At 44.6% G+C, this 17841-nt stretch overlaps 2 protein-coding genes across 14 annotated transcripts in view; one reads left to right on the top strand and one right to left on the bottom strand.

The window, feature by feature from the left end:
- Positions 1 to 811, bottom strand: part of ncor1 (nuclear receptor corepressor 1) — a 399352-nt gene extending 398541 nt beyond the window's left edge. For all 13 annotated transcript variants that reach the window (XM_078548371.1, XM_078548367.1, XM_078548369.1 and 10 more), the window contains exon 1: positions 674 to 811. The gene's annotated coding sequence lies outside the window, so the exon portion shown is untranslated. The remainder of the gene's footprint in view (positions 1 to 673) is intronic.
- Positions 812 to 888: 77 nt separating this feature from the next.
- The window catches only part of pigl (phosphatidylinositol glycan anchor biosynthesis, class L), a 75174-nt gene continuing 58221 nt past the window's right edge, over positions 889 to 17841 (top strand). Inside the window, exons 1-2 of the mRNA XM_078548381.1 lie at positions 889 to 1260; positions 3939 to 4038. Coding sequence (XP_078404507.1) covers positions 1014 to 1260; positions 3939 to 4038 — 347 coding nt within the window. The 5' untranslated portion in view covers positions 889 to 1013. The remainder of the gene's footprint in view (positions 1261 to 3938; positions 4039 to 17841) is intronic.

Below are 17841 nucleotides of genomic sequence, written 5' to 3' on the forward strand. Positions count from 1 at the left end.
CTGCACAGGGCTTTTTTGCCCTTTATGGAGGTTTCTCAATAAACAAAGGTAATTGGGATGCAGTAGGAATGAGTCTGGGGGGGGCGGGGGGGAGGTGGTGACATAGTGTTACTCTCAGACCCAGGATAATGCTCTGGGGACCCGGGGTGGAATCCCAACAGAGCAGATGATGAAATTTGGTGGAATCCAACCACAAAACCATTTCCAATTATCGTAAAAATCCATCTCATTCACAGCAAAGGACATCAGGCCGAGATGCGACCAGAGCAAATGTGGCTGACTCTTAAAATGCCCTGAAAGAAGGGCAATTAGGGGTGGGCAACAAATACTGACCATGCCCACATCTCATGAACGAATAAAATGGTGCATCAATGACTGGATGTAAACAATAACTTCATGTAATATTATCATGTAATATTTTTAATCACGTGTTAACAGCTTTCCTTTTCTTACTCCCAGTGCAAGGTGAGCGATTCAGGCCAGTGTCCGACCGCTGACCGAGGCCGCTGCCGTGAACCCGCAGCCTCAGGGCCTCAGGACGCGGCCTTGCCTGTTCCCAACAGCCTAGCCCCACAGCCGGTTATCCCTCCGCTTCCCCGGACATGGTATTTCATGGCTGTTTCCCGAGGCCTGAGGCCCCACGCTGCCCCCACCCCGGATGCCGCCGACTCACCGGCCAGGATGCTGCCGCCTGTGCCCGGGTTCCCGAGCCCCCGGTGTCCGCTCCGAGCGCGCTCTAACCCCGGGCCGCCATCTTGCGCTGAGCGCGGGTTCAGGGCCCGGCTGGGCCGCCGCCGCCTCCGCCTCTCCGCCGTGTCCCGGGCCGCCTCCGGCCGCTGCCACCGCCCTCGCCCTGGCTCAATCCCCGAATCCCCGGTACCGAGTCCCGGCCCCGGGATCTGACCGCCCGTGACGCGATTCCGTCTGGAGCTCGCTCTGCGACTGCGCGGAGCCGGCAGCCGCTGCCGGCACTGGGGAAGGGGGAGGGGAGCTGCAGGTCGGCTTTAGTTACCATGGAGACCCTAGGCCTCTGCCTCCTCTCCGCTCTAATCTGCTGTTATTATTTCTGGATCCGAAACATTTACCGCAAGAACAGCGGCGACCCGGGTCCTCCTGCAGCCGGAGGGGAGCGGCCTAGGCCAGGTGCCGCCGCTCTGCTGGTGACCGCGCACCCGGACGATGAGTGCATGTTCTTCGCCCCGGCCTTACTGCGCCTGGCAGGCCGCGGCCTCTCGGTACATTTGCTGTGCCTGTCCACAGGTAGCTGGCCACTTGCAAACCCTTCCGAAACTGTTCCACGGGACATTCCCACACCCTTCACTAGGGAGTCAGGCTGCGGCCTCAAACCCAACCCGGGCTCAGAGGCCTGAAATCAGCCTCACCATAAGAATTTTACTCTGTATCTAACCCCGTGCTGTACCTGTCCTGGGAGTGTTTGATGGGGACAGTGTAGAGGGAGCTTTACTCTGTATCTAACCCCGTGCTGTACCTGTCCTGGGAGTGTTTGATGGGGACAGTGTAGAGGGAGCTTTACTCTGTATCTAACCCTGTGCTGTACCTGTCCTGGGAGTGTTTGATGGGGACGGTGTAGAGGGAGCTTTACTCTGTATCTAACCCCGTGCTGTACCTGTCCTGGGAGTGTTTGATGGAGACAGTGTAGAGGGAGCTTTACTCTGTATCTAACCCCGTGCTGTACCTGTCCTGGGAGTGTTTGATGGGGACAGTGTAGAGGGAGCTTTACTCTGTATCTAACCCTGTGCTGTACCTGTCCTGGGAGTGTTTGATGGGGACAGTGTAGAGGGAGATTTACTCTGTATCTAACCCTGTGCTGTACCTGTCCTGGGAGTGTTTGATGGGGACAGTGTAGAGGGAGATTTACTCTGTATCTAACCCTGTGCTGTACCTGTCCTGGGAGTGTTTGATGCGGACAGTGTAGAGGGAGCTTTACTCTGTATCTAACTCCGTGCTGTACCTGTCCTGGGAGTGTTTGATGGGGACGGTGTAGAGGGAGCTTTACTCTATCTAACCCCGTGCTGTACCTGTCCTGGGAGTGGGAGTGTTTGATGGGGACGGTGTAGAGGGAGCTCTACTCTGTATCTAACCCTGTGTTGTACCTGTCCTGGGAGTGTTTGATGGGGACAGTGTAGAGGGAGCTTTACTCTGTAACCAACCTGTGCTGTATCTGTCCTTGATGAGACATCAGATCATGGACTGGTTATGGCACAGAAGAAAGCCTGTTGTGTCCATGCCTACTCTCTGCAAGAGTAACTCACCGTGACCCATGCCCCTGCTTTTTCCCCTAGCCTTGCAAATTTTTTCTCTTCAGATAATTATTCAATTCTCTTTTGAATGCCTGATTGAATCTGTCTGCACCACACTCTCAGGCAGTGCATGCAAGATCCTAACCACTCACTCAAAAAGGTTTTTCCCTCATGTTGCCATTATTTCTTTTGCCAGTCACCTTAAATCGGTATCCTTTGGTTCTCAACCCTTCCACTAACAGGAACCATTCTTCCCTATCTACTCTGTCTAGATCACTTATGATTCTGAACACCTCAGTCAGATCACCTCTTAATTTTTATTTCTCCAAGAAGAACAGCCCTGGTCTCCAATCACTCCACCAGATTGAGGTTCCTCATCCTCAAAACCATTCTCGAGAATCTTGTTCCGCACCCTCTCTAATGCCTTCACATGCTTCCTAATGTGTGGTGCCCAGAATTGGACACAAAACTCCAATTGAGGCCAAACCAATGTTTTATACAGGTTTATCATAACTTCCTTGCTTTTGTACTTTATGTCCCTATTGATAAAGTCAAAGATCCTGGATGCTTTTTAACCATTTTTTCAACCTGTCCTGCCACCTTCAATGATTTTTAACCACCTCCAGGGTTAAACTGCCGGGCCTGTAGTTGCTGGGTTTATGTTCACACATTTTTTTTAAACAAGGGTTTAATATATACGATTCTCAAGTCTTCTGGCAGCATCCCTGCATCTAAGGAGCTTTGGAAAATCATGGCCAGTATCTCCGCAATTTCCACCCTTACTTCCCCCAGTATATTTCGATGCATCCCATCCTGTCCTGGTGATATATCATGAATTTAAAGTCCAGCCAGCCTATTTAATGCCTCCTGTGGATTTGGACTTCCTTTGATAAACAGTAGCTGATTTTACTGGGGGAAGACCTTATACAACACCTTATGTTATCTAGAAGGACAAACAAGGTATAGCAGAGATACAGGCTTGCTGAACAGATCCCAAATTCAGATCCCGAGCACTAAAAGCAAATACTTATGTTCTATTTACATATTCAAATGCAGTGAAGAAAAGGATTTTCTTTAAAAAAACATAATTCTTGCTGCACTGAGCATTCTGTTCAGCCTGTCATTGAGAGACTTAGACAAGCTCTTTGATCCCCATGGACCCCAGCAAAATTTAGTTCTGTGCCCCACAAAAAATTGAAAACCAGTACAGGACTGTCTGATAAACGATCATAGAGTTATACAGCACAGAAACAGGCCCTTTGCTCCATCGTGTCCGTGCCAGCCATCAAGCACCTATTTATTCTAATCCCATTTTACAACACTTGGCCCGAGCCCTGTATGCTATGGCGTTTCAAGTGTTCATCTAAATAATTCTTAAATGTTGTGAGGGTTCCTGCCACTACCACCCCCACAGGTAGTGTGTTCCAGATTCCAACCACCTTCTGGGTGAAAACATATTTCCTCAAATCCCATCTAAATCTCCTGCCCCCTACCTTAAATCTATGTCCCCTGGTTATTGACACCTCCTCTAAGGGGAAATGTTTCTTCCTATCTACCCTATCTATGCCCCTCATAATTTTGTATACCTCAATCAGGTCCCCCTTCAGCCTTCTCTGCTTTAAGGACATTATGAACAGTTCAGTTACTGTTATAACTTGCTATGTTTCATATTTTCAGGGAACTTCTACAAGCAAGGGGATGTTCGTAAGAAGGAACTTCTACAGAGCTGTGCTGTTCTGGGGATCCCTTCATCTCGTGTAACCATTCTGGACCACAGGTACATACTTTTTGCAATAGTGCAGAGTACAGTTCTGTACTGTACTTACATTGAAACAAGTAAAGGTCTTCAAAACATGAGATTTTTATTTGTTTTGTTCATGGGACGTGTGCATCACTAACAAGACTAGCATGTGTTACCCAGCCCTAATTGCCCTTGAGAACATGGTGGTGAGCTGTTTTCTTGAATCACTGCAGTCTGGGTGGTATACTCTTAATCTTCTGGCACCTCCCTTAAGTGGTTATATTTCATAATAGTCCTGATGTTGAGTGTGAGCAAACTGTTCCCCCTTGGAGGGCATCCTTCGCTTGTTTGATACATGTGGAGGTAGTACATGCACACACTATGAGGAAGAGATGGTGGTGTAGTCATATTGTCACTAGATTGGTAATCTAGAGACCCAGGGCAATGCTCTGGGGACCTGGGTTCGAATCCCACCATGGTGGTTGGTAGAATTTGAACTCAATAAAAATCTAGAATTAAAAGTCTAATGATGACCGTGAAACCATTGTCGACTGTTGTCAAAACCCATCTGCTTCGCTAATGTCCCTTAGGGAAGGAAATCTGCTGCCCTTACCTGGTCTGGCCTACACCCACATCCCAAGAACAAATAAAGATCCCTATTTAGTAATCAGGAGTGAAACCCGGGCTGTTTTTTTTTCTTTCCCTTGGCACTCAGGCAATTGCAGTCTCAGCTGAGATTAGCTAGCAGCACAGAGGGCTTGGGGGCCTTTCTGGTTTATATGACTCAGTTACAACAATGCCTTAATCAGCTGAGCCAACCCTAATTATCAGGCTCTGTGGAGAGGAACACAGTTAACGTTTCGAGTCCCTATGACTCTTCAACAGAACTAAGGAAAAATAGAAAAGAGGTGAAATATAAGCTGGTTTAAGGGGGAGTGGGACAGGTAGAGCTGGATAGAGGGCCAGTGATAGGTGGAGATAACCAAAAGATGTCATAGACAAAAGGACAAAGAGGTGTTGAAGGTGGTGATATTATCTAAGGAATGTGATAATAGGTGACATTAAGGATAGAAAGCAGGACGAGTAAGATAAAGATAGCCCGAGTGGGGTGGGGGGAAGGGATCGAAATAGGCTAAAAGGTAGAGATAAAACAATGGATGGAAATACATTTAAAAATAATGGAAATAGGTGGGAAAAGAAAAATCTATATAAATTGTTGGAAAATAAGGGGATCGGAAAGGGGGTGGGGATGGAGGAGAGAGTTCATGATCTAAAATTGTTGAACTCAATATTCAGTCTGGAAGGCTGTAAAGTGCCTAGTCGGAAGATGAGGTGCTGTTCCTCCAGTTTGCGTTGAGCTTCACTGGAACAATGCAGCAGGCCAAGGACGGACATGTCGGCATGAGAGCAGGGTGGAGTGTTGAAATGGCAAGCGACAGGGAGGTCTGGGTCATGCTTGCGGACAGACCGAAGGTGTTCCGCAAAGCGGTCACCCAGTCTGCGTTTGGTCTCTCCAATGTAGAGGAGACCGCGTTGGTAGCAGCGAATGCAGTAGACTAAATTGAGGGAAGTGCAAGTGAAATGCTGCTTCACTTGAAAGGAGTGTTTGGGCCCTTGGACAGTGAGGACCAAAAGGTGCAACACCTGCCCCTTTACTTCCCCTCTTCTCACCGTCCAAGGACCCAAACGCTCCTTTCAAGTGAAGCAGCATTTCACTTGCACTTCCCTCAAGTTAGTCTACTGCATTCGCTGCTCCCAACACGGTCTCCTCTACATTGGAGAGACCAAACGCAGACTGGGTGACCGCTTTGCGGAACACCTTCGGTCTGTCCGCAAGCATGACCCAGACCTCCCTGTCGCTTGCCATTTCAACAGTCCACCCTGCTCTCATGTCCACATGTCCGTCCATGGCCTGCTGCATTGTTCCAGTGAAGCTCAACGCAAACTGGAGGAACAGCACCTCATCTTCCAACTAGGCACTTTACAGCCTTCCGGACTGAATATTGAGTTCAACAATTTTAGATCATGAACTCTCTCCTCCATCCCCACCCCCTTTCCGATCCCCCTTTTTTTCCAATAATTTATATAGATTTTTCTTTTCCCACCTGTTTCCATTATTTTAAAATATATTTCCATCCATTGTTTTATCTCTACCTTTTAGCCTATTTCGATCCCTTCCCCCCACCCCACCCCCACTAGGGCTATCTGTACCTTTATTATCACATTCCTTAGATAATATCACCAGCTTCAACACCTCTTTGACCTTTTGTCTATGACATCTTTTGGTTATCTCCACCTATCACTGGCCCTCTATCCAGCTCTACCTGTCCCACCCCCCCTTAAACCAGCTTATATTTCAACTCTCTTCTATTTTTCCTTAGTTCTGTTGAAGAGTCATACGATCTCGAAACGTTAACTGTCTTCCTCTCCACAGATGCTGTCAGACCTGCTGAGTTTTTCCAGGTATTCTTTTGTTTTGGATTTCCAGCATCCGCAGTTTTTTGCTTTTATCTAATTATCAGGCTTTCAGCTCTAACATTGCATCTCTAGTCTAACACTCTCTTAGGTTAGAAATTCTGTGTTATATTTTACATTGATAGATTGCTGGGTCAATGCAATGACTGGTGTGTTATTGAGCCATGCAAGGTAGGAAGATCCCAGATTTCCAGGTTCAAGCACAGTCTGACTAAGTTAATTTATATCAGGGGGAAGGAAGTGTGCTGTCAAAGATCCGACTGCTGAACGCTTCCTAATAGCTGAAGAAAAGATATTCCTATTTGTGATTGCTATACAAACCACTACTGGCATAGAATGAGGACAATGTGAGGACTGACTGTGATCTCCTCACAGCCCTACACATACTTTGAATAGTTTGTTAAAACTTGCTGTGTTCACACAGGTAGAATGGTCATTTGGGTGAGCGACTGAACTATGATGAGCATTTGTGGAGCTGTACACCAGCAAGCAGTAGCAACTTTAGGAGGAAAGAAAATTGGAGGTGCAAAAAAATTAACATGATGCAAAGTCATAGGGGGTTCGTTGTCACCGGTACAGCGCTTGTAAGCTTTAATCCTATTGTGTATTATGCATTTCAGCATTGCTTGTTACAATGAGATCAAGAGCTTGTTATACTTTATTTTCAAGAGTGCTACAGGGGCTTTATTTTGCTATATAATCACAAATGTGAAAAGGTTCAAATGTAAAGACAACTGTTAAATATCATTTTGTGTAACTGCAGTTCAACAGGGTGCAATTGAAACCTTGATTCATTTAAAAGCATTTGATCTGAGTTTACCCAAAGGTTCAGCTGGATAAAGAAGTGAGTAGCTGAGCCACACAATGTCGGAAGGTTTCCAGGTTGGATTCCCAGCTGTGCTCAGCTGGCTAATCTCACCTGCAGTTATATGAGTTCAGATCCCATTATGGCAGTTTGAGAATTTCAGTTTCACTTTTAAAAATCTGGAAATAATAAACAGGTATCAGTAAAAGTTGTTGTTTGTCTTAAAACCCTAACTAGTTCACTTGTGTCTTTTTAAGAGAAGGAAATCTGCCATCCTTACCTGGTCTCTGTCTGTATGTGACTTCACTCTCACACCAACATGGTTGACCCTGAGGTGGCCTAGCAAGGCCCCCAAGTGTATCAACAGAAGGTGCATCACCACCCTCTCAGGGCAACTAGAAATGGGCAAAAATACTGGCCTTGTTTGCAATGTCCACGTTCAAAGAATGTATATAAAAAACATTTATCTCAGAACTCTTGGGTTATTGTGGGAAAATTGACCAAGGTTTCCACTCCATATTGGTAAACAGTAAACCAAGCTGCAGAACTAATTAAGTGCTACGCTGTGTGAGAAGAGGATTAGTTGCAATGTGTTCATAGTTGAATGTACAGTTTACATTCGCTCGACATTCACAATATATAGAACAGCCACTTGAGTGAGGTCTTGAATTTTTTGAACAGCAAGAAGCAAGAATGAGGTGCTGAGAAAATTAGCAGGAAAATTGGAAAATTGGAGCAGCAGACAAGTTTCCACACTGCATATAGTACCTATAGTCTTCAGGCAAAAGTATTCTCCAGCCAACTCTGACCTGCTTAATTTTTGAATCATTGCATGGTTACAGCATGGAAGAAGACAATTCGGCCCATCATATCCATGCCAGCTCTAGGCAAGAGCAACTCAGTTATTCCTGTTCCTCTGCTTTTTCCCATAGCCTTGCAAATTTTTTCTCTTCAGATAATTATCTAAAAAGAATCTGCCTACAGCAAGCTCTCAAGCAGTGCATTCCAGATCTTAACCACACACCACATAAAAAGTTTTTTTCCTCATGTCACCTGTGGTTACTTTGCCAATCACCTTAAATCAGCATGCTTTGGTTCTCAACCCTTCCTCCAGCGGGAATAATTTCTTCTTATCTACTCTATCTAGACTCCATATGACATTGAACGTCTCTCCTCTCAACCTTCTCCAAGGATCACAGCCCCAGCTTCTCCAATCTATCCTCATAACTAAAGCTTTTCATCCCTGGAACCACTCTTGTAAACCTTCTCTATGCGCTCTCTAATGCCTTCTTGAGGTGCAGTGCCCAAAATTGGACACAGTAATCCAGTTAATGCCAAACTAGTGCTTTATCAAGGTTCACCATAACCTCCATGCTTTGTACTCCATGCCCAGGATCCTGTATGTCTTATTAACCGCTTTCTTAACCTGCACTGCTACCTTCAGCAATGCACATATACCTCCAGGTCTCTCTGCTCCTGCAACCAATTTAGAATTGTGTTCTTTATTTTACATTCCCTCTCCCTGTTCTTCCTTCCTTTTTTCCTCATGTCACCTGTGGTTACTTTGCCAATCACCTTAAATCAGCATGCTTTGGTTCTCAACCCTTCCTCCAGCGGGAATAATTTCTTCTTATCTACTCTATCTAGACTCCATATGACATTGAACGTCTCTCCTCTCAACCTTCTCCAAGGATCACAGCCCCAGCTTCTCCAATCTATCCTCATAACTAAAGCTTTTCATCCCTGGAACCACTCTTGTAAACCTTCTCTATGCGCTCTCTAATGCCTTCTTGAGGTGCAGTGCCCAAAATTGGACACAGTAATCCAGTTAATGCCAAACTAGTGCTTTATCAAGGTTCACCATAACCTCCATGCTTTGTACTCCATGCCCAGGATCCTGTATGTCTTATTAACCGCTTTCTTAACCTGCACTGCTACCTTCAGCAATGCACATATACCTCCAGGTCTCTCTGCTCCTGCAACCAATTTAGAATTGTGTTCTTTATTTTACATTCCCTCTCCCTGTTCTTCCTTCCAAAATATATCACTTCACAATTCTCTGCATCAAATATCATCCACCATGTGTCCACCCATTCCACCAACCTGTCTATGCCATCTAGAAGTCTACCACTATCCTACTCACTTCACAGTACTTCTAAGTACTGTGTCAACTGCAAATTTTGAGATAGTGCATTGTACACCCTTATCAGCTTGGACTGATAAGTGGCAAGTAACATTCACGCCACACAAGTGGCAGTGAGAGAATCTAACCATCTCTCCTTGACATTCAATGGCATTACCATCATCCAATTCCCCACTAGAAATATCCTCAGGGTTACCATTGACCAGAAACTGAACTGGACCAGCCATAGTAATATGTGGCTACTAGAGCAGGTCAGAGACCAAGAATTCCATAGAGAGTAACTCACCCCCTGACTCCCCAAAGCCTGCCCATCATCTACAAAGCACAAGTCAGGAATGTGATGGAATGTTCTCCACTTTCCTGGATGAGTACAGCTCCAACAGCACTCAAGAAGCTCGACACCGTCCAGGATAAAGCAGCCCACTTGATTGTCACTCCATCTATCCCCTTAAAGATTCACTCCTTCCACCAACGAGGCACAGTGGCAGCTATGTGTAATATACATGTGTATATATCCGATGTGTACCATCTACAAGATGCCAGCAACAACTCACCAAGGCTCCTTCACCAGCACCTTCCAAATCTGCAATCTCTACCGCCTACTGGAATTCAGAAGAGTAAGAGGCAACTTAATTGAAACCTTTTAGATCCTGAAGGGTCTTGACCAGGTGGATGTGGAGCAGGCATTTCCTCTTGTGGGAGAATCTAGAACTAGGGGTCACTGTTTAAAAATAAGGGCTTGCTCATTTAAATCAGAGGTGAGGAGAAATGTTTTCTCTCCAAGGGTTGAGAGTCTTTGGAATTCTCTTCCTCAAAAGGCAATGGAAGCAGAGTCTTTGAGTATTTTTAAGGCAGAGGTGGATAGATTCTTGATTAACAAGGGGATGAAAGGTTATTGGGGGTCGGCAGGAATGTGGGGTTAAGGCCACAATCAGATCAGCCATGATCATATTGAATGCCAGAGCAGGCTCGAGGAGCCGAGTGGTCTACTCCTGCTCCTAATTCGTATGTCCGTACAAGGGCAGCAGATGCATAGGAACACCACCACCTGCAAATTCCCTTCACACACCATCCTGACTTGGAACAAAATCGTAATTTCTTCACTGTCGCAGGCCAAAATCCTGGAACTCCTTTCCTAACAGCACTGTAGATGTACCTATACCACATGGGTTCAAAAAGGCGGCTCACCGCCACCTTCTCAAGGGCAGTTAGGAATGGGCAATAAATGCTGGTCTTGCCAGCGATGCCGACAACCCATGAACGAATAAAAAAAAAATCAGAGGGGAAAACTCTCCACTGGTTAGTCATACCGAGCACAAAGGAAGATGGTTGTGGTTGTTGGAGGTCAATCATCTCAGTCTCAGGACATCACTGCAGGAGTTCCTCAGAGTAGTGTCCTAGGCCCAACCATCTTCAGCTGCTTCATCATAAGGTTAGAAATGGAGATGTTTTCTTGTGATTGCACAGTGTTCAGTTCCCATTCGTCATTCCTCAGATATTGAAACAGTCCATGATCACATGGAGCAAGACCTAGACAAAATTCAGGTTTGGACTGATATTAACAAACAACATTCGTGGCACCCAAGTGTCAGGCAATGGCCTTTTCTGACGAGAAATTATAAGTACCTCCCCTTGACATTCAACAGCATTACCATAGCTGAGCCCCTTACCATCAATATCGTGGGGTCACAATTGACCAGAAACTTAACTGGACCAGCCACATAAATACTATAGCTACAAGAGCAGTTTGACTGGGAATTCTGTAGTGAGCGTCTTGGGCTACAGGAAGATATAGACGGGATGGTCAAACGGGCAGATAAGTGGCAGATGGAATTTAACCCTGAAAAGTGTGAGGTGATACACTTTGGAAGGAGTAATTTGACAAGGAAGTATTCAATGAATGGTATGACAGTAGGAAGTTCTGAGGAACAAAGGGACCTTGGCGTGTGTGTCCATAGATCTCTGAAGGCAGAGGGGCATGTTAGTGGGGTGGTGAAAAAGGCATATGGGACACTTACCTTTATCAGTTGAGGCATAGATTACAAAAGTAGGGAGGTCATGTTGGAGTTGTATAGAACCTTGGTGAGGCCACAGCTGGAGTACTGTGTGTAGTTTTGGTCGCCACATTATAGGAAAGATGTGATTGCATTGGAGGGGGTGTAGAGGAGATTCATCTGGATGTTGTCTGGGATGAAACATTTAAGTTATGAAGAGAGGTTGGATAGACTTGGGTTGTTTTCATTGGAGCAGAGAAGACTAAGGGGCAACCTGATCGAGGTGTACAAGATTATGAGGGGCATGGACAGGGTGGATAGGGAACAGCTGTTCTCCTTAGTTGAAGGGTCAGTCACGAGGGGACATAAGTTCAAGGTGAGGGGCAGGAGGTTTAGGGGGGATGTGAGGAAAAACTTTTTTACCTAGGGGGTGGTGACCGTCTGGAATGCGCTGCCTGGGATGGTGGTGGAGGCGGGTTGCCTCACATCCTTTAAAAAGTACCTGGATGAACACTTGGCACGTCATAACATTCAAGGTCATGGGCCAAGCGCTGGTAAATGGGATTAGGTAGGTAGGTCAGGTGTTTCTCACGTGTTGGTGCAGACTTGATGAGCCAAAGGGCCTTTTCTGCACTATGATTTTCTGTGATTCTGTGAGTGGCTCACCTCCTGACTTTCTGAAGTGTTTCAATCACCTACAAAGCACAAGTTAGGAGCGTGATGATAGAATACTCCCATCATGCTGGTAACAGTGACATCCCATGAATGAATATAAAAAATTGCTGGTCTATACGAATCCTAGTGAAAAGAATCCTGCCCGACATGATCAGTCTACCCACCTAATGCCATTAGTTTGTCAGGCTGGTTGGTCAGTCCTCAGTAATGGCCTGTTGTACTGTGGACCTGCCTGATTTGGTTGTCGGATTGGAGAAGAATCACTATTTTATTAAGGAATAACTTGAGGTCTGGTTTGGGTGTAGGATTTTGTGCTATTGGGAATAATGACTCTGCTGCTTCCCATTTCATAAACATTCCCTATATAACCTGATCCGAAAAAAATTACAGGAAACATATTAAATATTACCTGGAAAAAATTAAATTCACTTAACATTAACCTAAGCAAATATAATTAAATTAATACACCAAATATTAGTCAAAAAATTAAACATACATTAACACTTGGAACATTGACTGAAAATGGTTTAAAATTGTGTCAAAAAGAAACATTTTGAGCTGTCCTTCTGACCTTTTAAGATGATGACTTGGAGCTGCTTCTTTTAAAACTTGCTTTAATGGATAAAGTGTCTCTGGACCGAATCTGAATGGGCACTTGTTGATATGAAAGCTTCTGAAAATGTTACCAATGGGAATGGGTTCAGTCAAAACCAGGTAGGGGGAATTCATACCACTTGCAACAACAACTTTTATTTATACAGCACCTTTGGTAAAACAGCCCAAGGTGCTTCAGAGGCACAATTCTGTAAACAACTCAAACAATGAAGCAACTCTTCCTCAGTGAGCAGTGGAGACTGGTCACTGAATATATTCAAGGCTGAGTTAAACAGATTTTTAATTGACAGAGGAATCAAGAGTTATGGGGGGGCAGGCAGGAAAATGGAGAAAGGCCATAATCAGATCAGCCATGATCTTACCGAATGGCAGAGCAGACTCAAGGGGCTGAATGGCCCACTCCTCCTATTTCTTATGCTCTTATATAGCAGAGATGAGAAATGGACAAAAGGTCGAGCAACAAAAAGGAGGGGCAGGAGAGGCTGAAAAGAGGGGAAAAAGTAACGTTCAAGGCTGATGTCCTGCATGCAATGGTCCTCAGTTTACAAAACTTTAGCTTGACTGAACAGGATTTCACTAAATAGTAACCCAGCGAGACAATATATGGCAAAGGTTTGACTTGCTCCATGTTTACAAAAAGTTTGCACATTCTGTAGGGGGATGGGCAGTACATCTGAAAAATAGGACATGAGCCCATTAAGTCTGTGTTTGCCTTATCAGGCATGACAGCTGAGTGCTGTGCTGCATTGCTGTGTGAACTTCACTGACCCTGTGTTTTTTTCATCTCCGAGGCTTCGGGCCAGTAATAAGCACGTAGTGCGCACAAATCAACAGTAATCTGAGCCTCCCTTCAGCACATTTCCCTTCAGCTGCACACATCAGCTGTAAATTTGGGAAATTAAAATGTTTAGAGAATATGTTCATCAGTTTCACAAGCAGCCCAAGTAATTTCATTGATGAAGGATGTATGTGAATGATACAGGGTTGGAGTCATCTGTGATTGGCATGTGACCAGCCAACCAGAGCTGTTCACCCTGCCAGCGGGTGTAGTTTACTGTCATAGCTGCTCAACATCTGTGGAATCTTTATCTACAGCCATGCTAGGAGCCTTTTGCTTATGAACATTCAGCACATCTGCATCAAACAAACAAATGTGGAAATAGTGCTCGTTAATAATTACTGAGTACATCAAGACCATCTACCTAGCTGTCATCGGTATGTGGACACAAGCTCTGAAGTACAAGGGGACCTGGCACGACTAGGGCAGGTTCCACAGGAGCTGTGCATTAAGTATCCACACCGTTTCACTTAGTAACAGTTTGGTTCTATCCAATTATTCTTGATTACTCAATCACCCTTCACTCCACATGACAATATACTCCAATTACTGACTCGGCTGAAAATGCAAGCGTAGAAAACACAAGGCAAGAATGTGGAAAACAAAATAAAAACAGAAATACTCAGCAGGCCAGGCAGCAGAGAGAAACAAAGCCAACACTTCAAGCCTGTAACCTTTCACCCCCTGATCCATTTACACATGGGAGTCAAACTGATCTTAATTTTTGCTAACTGGTCTTGTTCCAGTACCAGTTGGTGTCAGTGGCGCCTCCTGAAAATTCATACCCCTTTTCCTAGGAATATGAGTAATATAGTTTACCATTGCTGAACCTCCTGACATCAATATCCTGAGGCCACCATTAACCTGAAACTTAACTGGACCAGCCACATAAATACTACAGCTACAAGAGCAGTTTGAGGCTGGGAATTCTGCAGTGAGTGGCTCACCTCCTGACTTCCCAAAGTCTTTCCACCACCTACAAAGTACGGTCAGGAGTGTGATAGAATACTCTCTATTATGCCAGTGACAGCAACATCCCATGAACAAACCTTGCAGTATTGTCTCCGTGTGATATCGGTGTGATGTGTGTGGATATTGGACTAGTCTAATGAGTGGCGGTTGGATATTGCTAATTATTGTTTTATACAATAGCTATTTCTGACTTAATTTAACAACTTCACAAATGAAATTGTAAATTAAAAACAAGATGCTGAAAGTGCTGAGAAACAACTTGAAAGAGAAAAGGCAGATTTAAGTTTGTGGCCAGTGTCTATCTGGTCTCATCAGTCGTCACAAATTTGACTGATATTCTAAAGCCTGGCATTGCTATGGTTACAGAATTGTTGCGATGGTCTCACTTTACAAACATGAAATTGGTGCTCTGAAGTAGATCTGCCATTTTCCCTCAGTGACTAATTTTCTAAAATGATTTGTTTCCATGTTTTAAATGATTACATTTGGGTTATTATAACAATTTGTGTTCCATTGAATTAGTTAGTTCACTATCAGTTGTAAATAAATATTGTAATTGTTATCACCCTTTTCTCATCCTCGACCATGCTTTTGTTACCTCCATAGTGGATGTTCTAATTATTTCCTGGCCGGTCACCCCATGTTCTACCCTTCATACGCACACCCAAAACCCTACTGCCTATATCCTAACTCGTAACAAATTCCATTCACAAATCACCTTTGTGACTGCTGACTCCCAGTCTGGTAATTTGGTGGCATAGTGGTAACGTCACTGGACTAGAAATCCAGAGCTCTGGCTAATGCTCTCTGGGACATGGGTCCAAAGCCTACAACCGCAGCTGATAGAATTTAAATTCAATTAATAAATCTGGAATATAAAGCTTTTGACCATGACAACTATCATCAATTGTTTTAGGGAAGGAAATCTGCTGCCCTTACCTGGTCTGGCCTACATGTGACTCCTGACCCATATCAATGTGGATGACTTTTAACTGCCCTCTGAAATGGCCTATCAAGCCACTCAGTTCAAGGGCAGTTAGGGATGGGCAACAAATGCTGGCCGTACCAATGCCGTCCACATCCAATGAAAGAATAAAAAAAAAATTCTCGCCCTTGTGCTCAAATCCCTCCATGGTCTTGCCCCCTTTGTATCTCTGTAATCTCCTCCAACCCAGCAACCCTCTGCAATCTCAATATTGCTCCAACTCTGGCCTCTTGTGCATCCTCCACTTTGCCAAACCATTGGCAGATGTGCCCTCAGCCAACCAGGCCCTAAAATCTGGAATTTGCTCTCTTCTTAGAAGACACAGCCTACTGTCTGATTGAGTCTATGGGCACCTGTCACCTGACTCTGTTAAATTTTTGCCTGATTATGCTCCAGTGAAACACCTTGAGATATTTTTCTACATTAAAGGTGCTGTATAAATGCAAATTGTAAATGTTCTCAATATCAACTCTCTTGCTATTGTGGTGCTGAGAAAATGTTTTTATTGTTGCTTTTGACATCTCAACTTAAGGTGAGAAACTGCTTATGGGAAAGATGAGTGTTAACCTGTGTCTTCTCATTCAATGGTGCTGTTTATAAGGCTGCACCGGTGCCTGTCTGTACTTCACTGAGTTTCAACTTCTCCAATATAAGGCGAGATAAATTGCAAACGATCCAATGTACTGACTGCTCAGCTTAATCTCAGCCAAGTTTGATTCTGTAACATAAGATCTACATGTGCTTCCGACAGGGAGGTCAATGAATGACTATTGGAAGCAGGAATCGGATCAGGGCAAGCAGGTTAGAGCACTCCAATTGGCCTAAGAAAAATCACTATTGTACCTACTGGAAAGTGCAGGTTTGAGAATGAAATCAGGTTAATGTAGGATGTGAAATAACCTGACATTCATGTTCCAAAAGATTGGATGTATGGTTAATTTCTTTTACAACGTCATGGCAGTTGGTGGTGTCTAAAGCTTGTGTTGGTTAAACTGGCCTATAATTGTTTCCCTCCCTGCTTAAAAAAATGTGTCAGCTTTTTCCATTCAGATCCCCAAATATATCCAGTTGAATTTCGGAACTCACCATGTCAGGATCCTGAATCTGCCTACCTTAGTGGAGCTTGTTTTCAGCCTGAAGCGCAGCACTGTGCTTGGTTGCCTGTCTGTGGATGACTGTTCAGAAGCACCCTCAGAGCAATGTGATTACCTCCTCCCAATGTGACCTTTCTATTTCAGGCTCTTCAAAGAGACCGTTCCCCCATCAAATCTCTGTCTGTATATCTGACGTGAGCTTTGCTCAGTTACCATAGTAAATATATCAATCAAAAATATTGTCCCTATTTTGTAGGTCAGAGTTCAGCAGCCACAGGTTATTAAAATTAGCATAAGAAGACAGCCCTGTTCTGGGGTCGCTCCAGGTCACTGGTGGCGTTGCTATGGTGCAGCAGTTGCTAAAGATTCCGGTTTCCTGAAGCAGTATCTTTTGCTGGCGTTGTTTCAACACAGCAGTTTGGAATACTTAACCCTTTGCAAGCTGAAGATTTCTAAAATTAAGTTTGTTTATTCTGGGTCCCTGTTTTGCTCTGCTTCTGGCTCCCGCAGCAAGCACAGATAGTGCGATTAGTTTGCACAGCTTCATTACACCAAGCATTACACATGCAAGACCAGTATGGAGTGGGCTTGACCTGGACCCTTGTTATTCAGGCACTTGTATGTGATCAACTGACACATGTGATATGTAGGGATCTAACTAGGGTGTTCATTAATAGTGTGATGCAAAGTTTAATACCATGTGACAGTTGAATCTGGAATATTCTGGGAGCATTTACAGATTTTATTTAAACTTCAGTTTGCAGTGTGGTTCCGGATTGTATCTGGTGGCTAAACCAGTTCTGCATCAAAGTGACTGAATTTGAAGTCCTCTCAGTACAGGTGAGGGGCCGGTATTTAGGACTGAGATGAGGAGAAATTACTTCACTCAAAGGGTTCTGAATCTTTGGAATTCTCTACTCCAGAGGGTTGTGAATGCTCCATCGTTGAATACATTTAAGACTGGGAGACAGATTTTTGGTCTCTCAGGGAATTAAGGGATATGGGGAGAGGGTAAATGGAGTTGAAGCCCAAGATCAATCATGATCATATTGAATGGCAGAGTAGACTCAATGGGCCATGGGTCTACTTCAGCACCTCCTGATCTACCGTATTCGCTCTGCACTGCATAATGCCAGTATAGACAGAGCCTGTTCCCAGTTAAATTTTGAGGGGGCAGTAAATGATCACCTATTCTTGTCTCCATAGTTGCAGAACAGGTGACCCGACTCCACAAATGCCATGG

Source organism: Cetorhinus maximus, chromosome 9 (genome assembly GCF_964194155.1).
Source record: "Cetorhinus maximus chromosome 9, sCetMax3.hap1.1, whole genome shotgun sequence".
Lineage (NCBI taxonomy): Eukaryota > Metazoa > Chordata > Chondrichthyes > Lamniformes > Cetorhinidae > Cetorhinus > Cetorhinus maximus.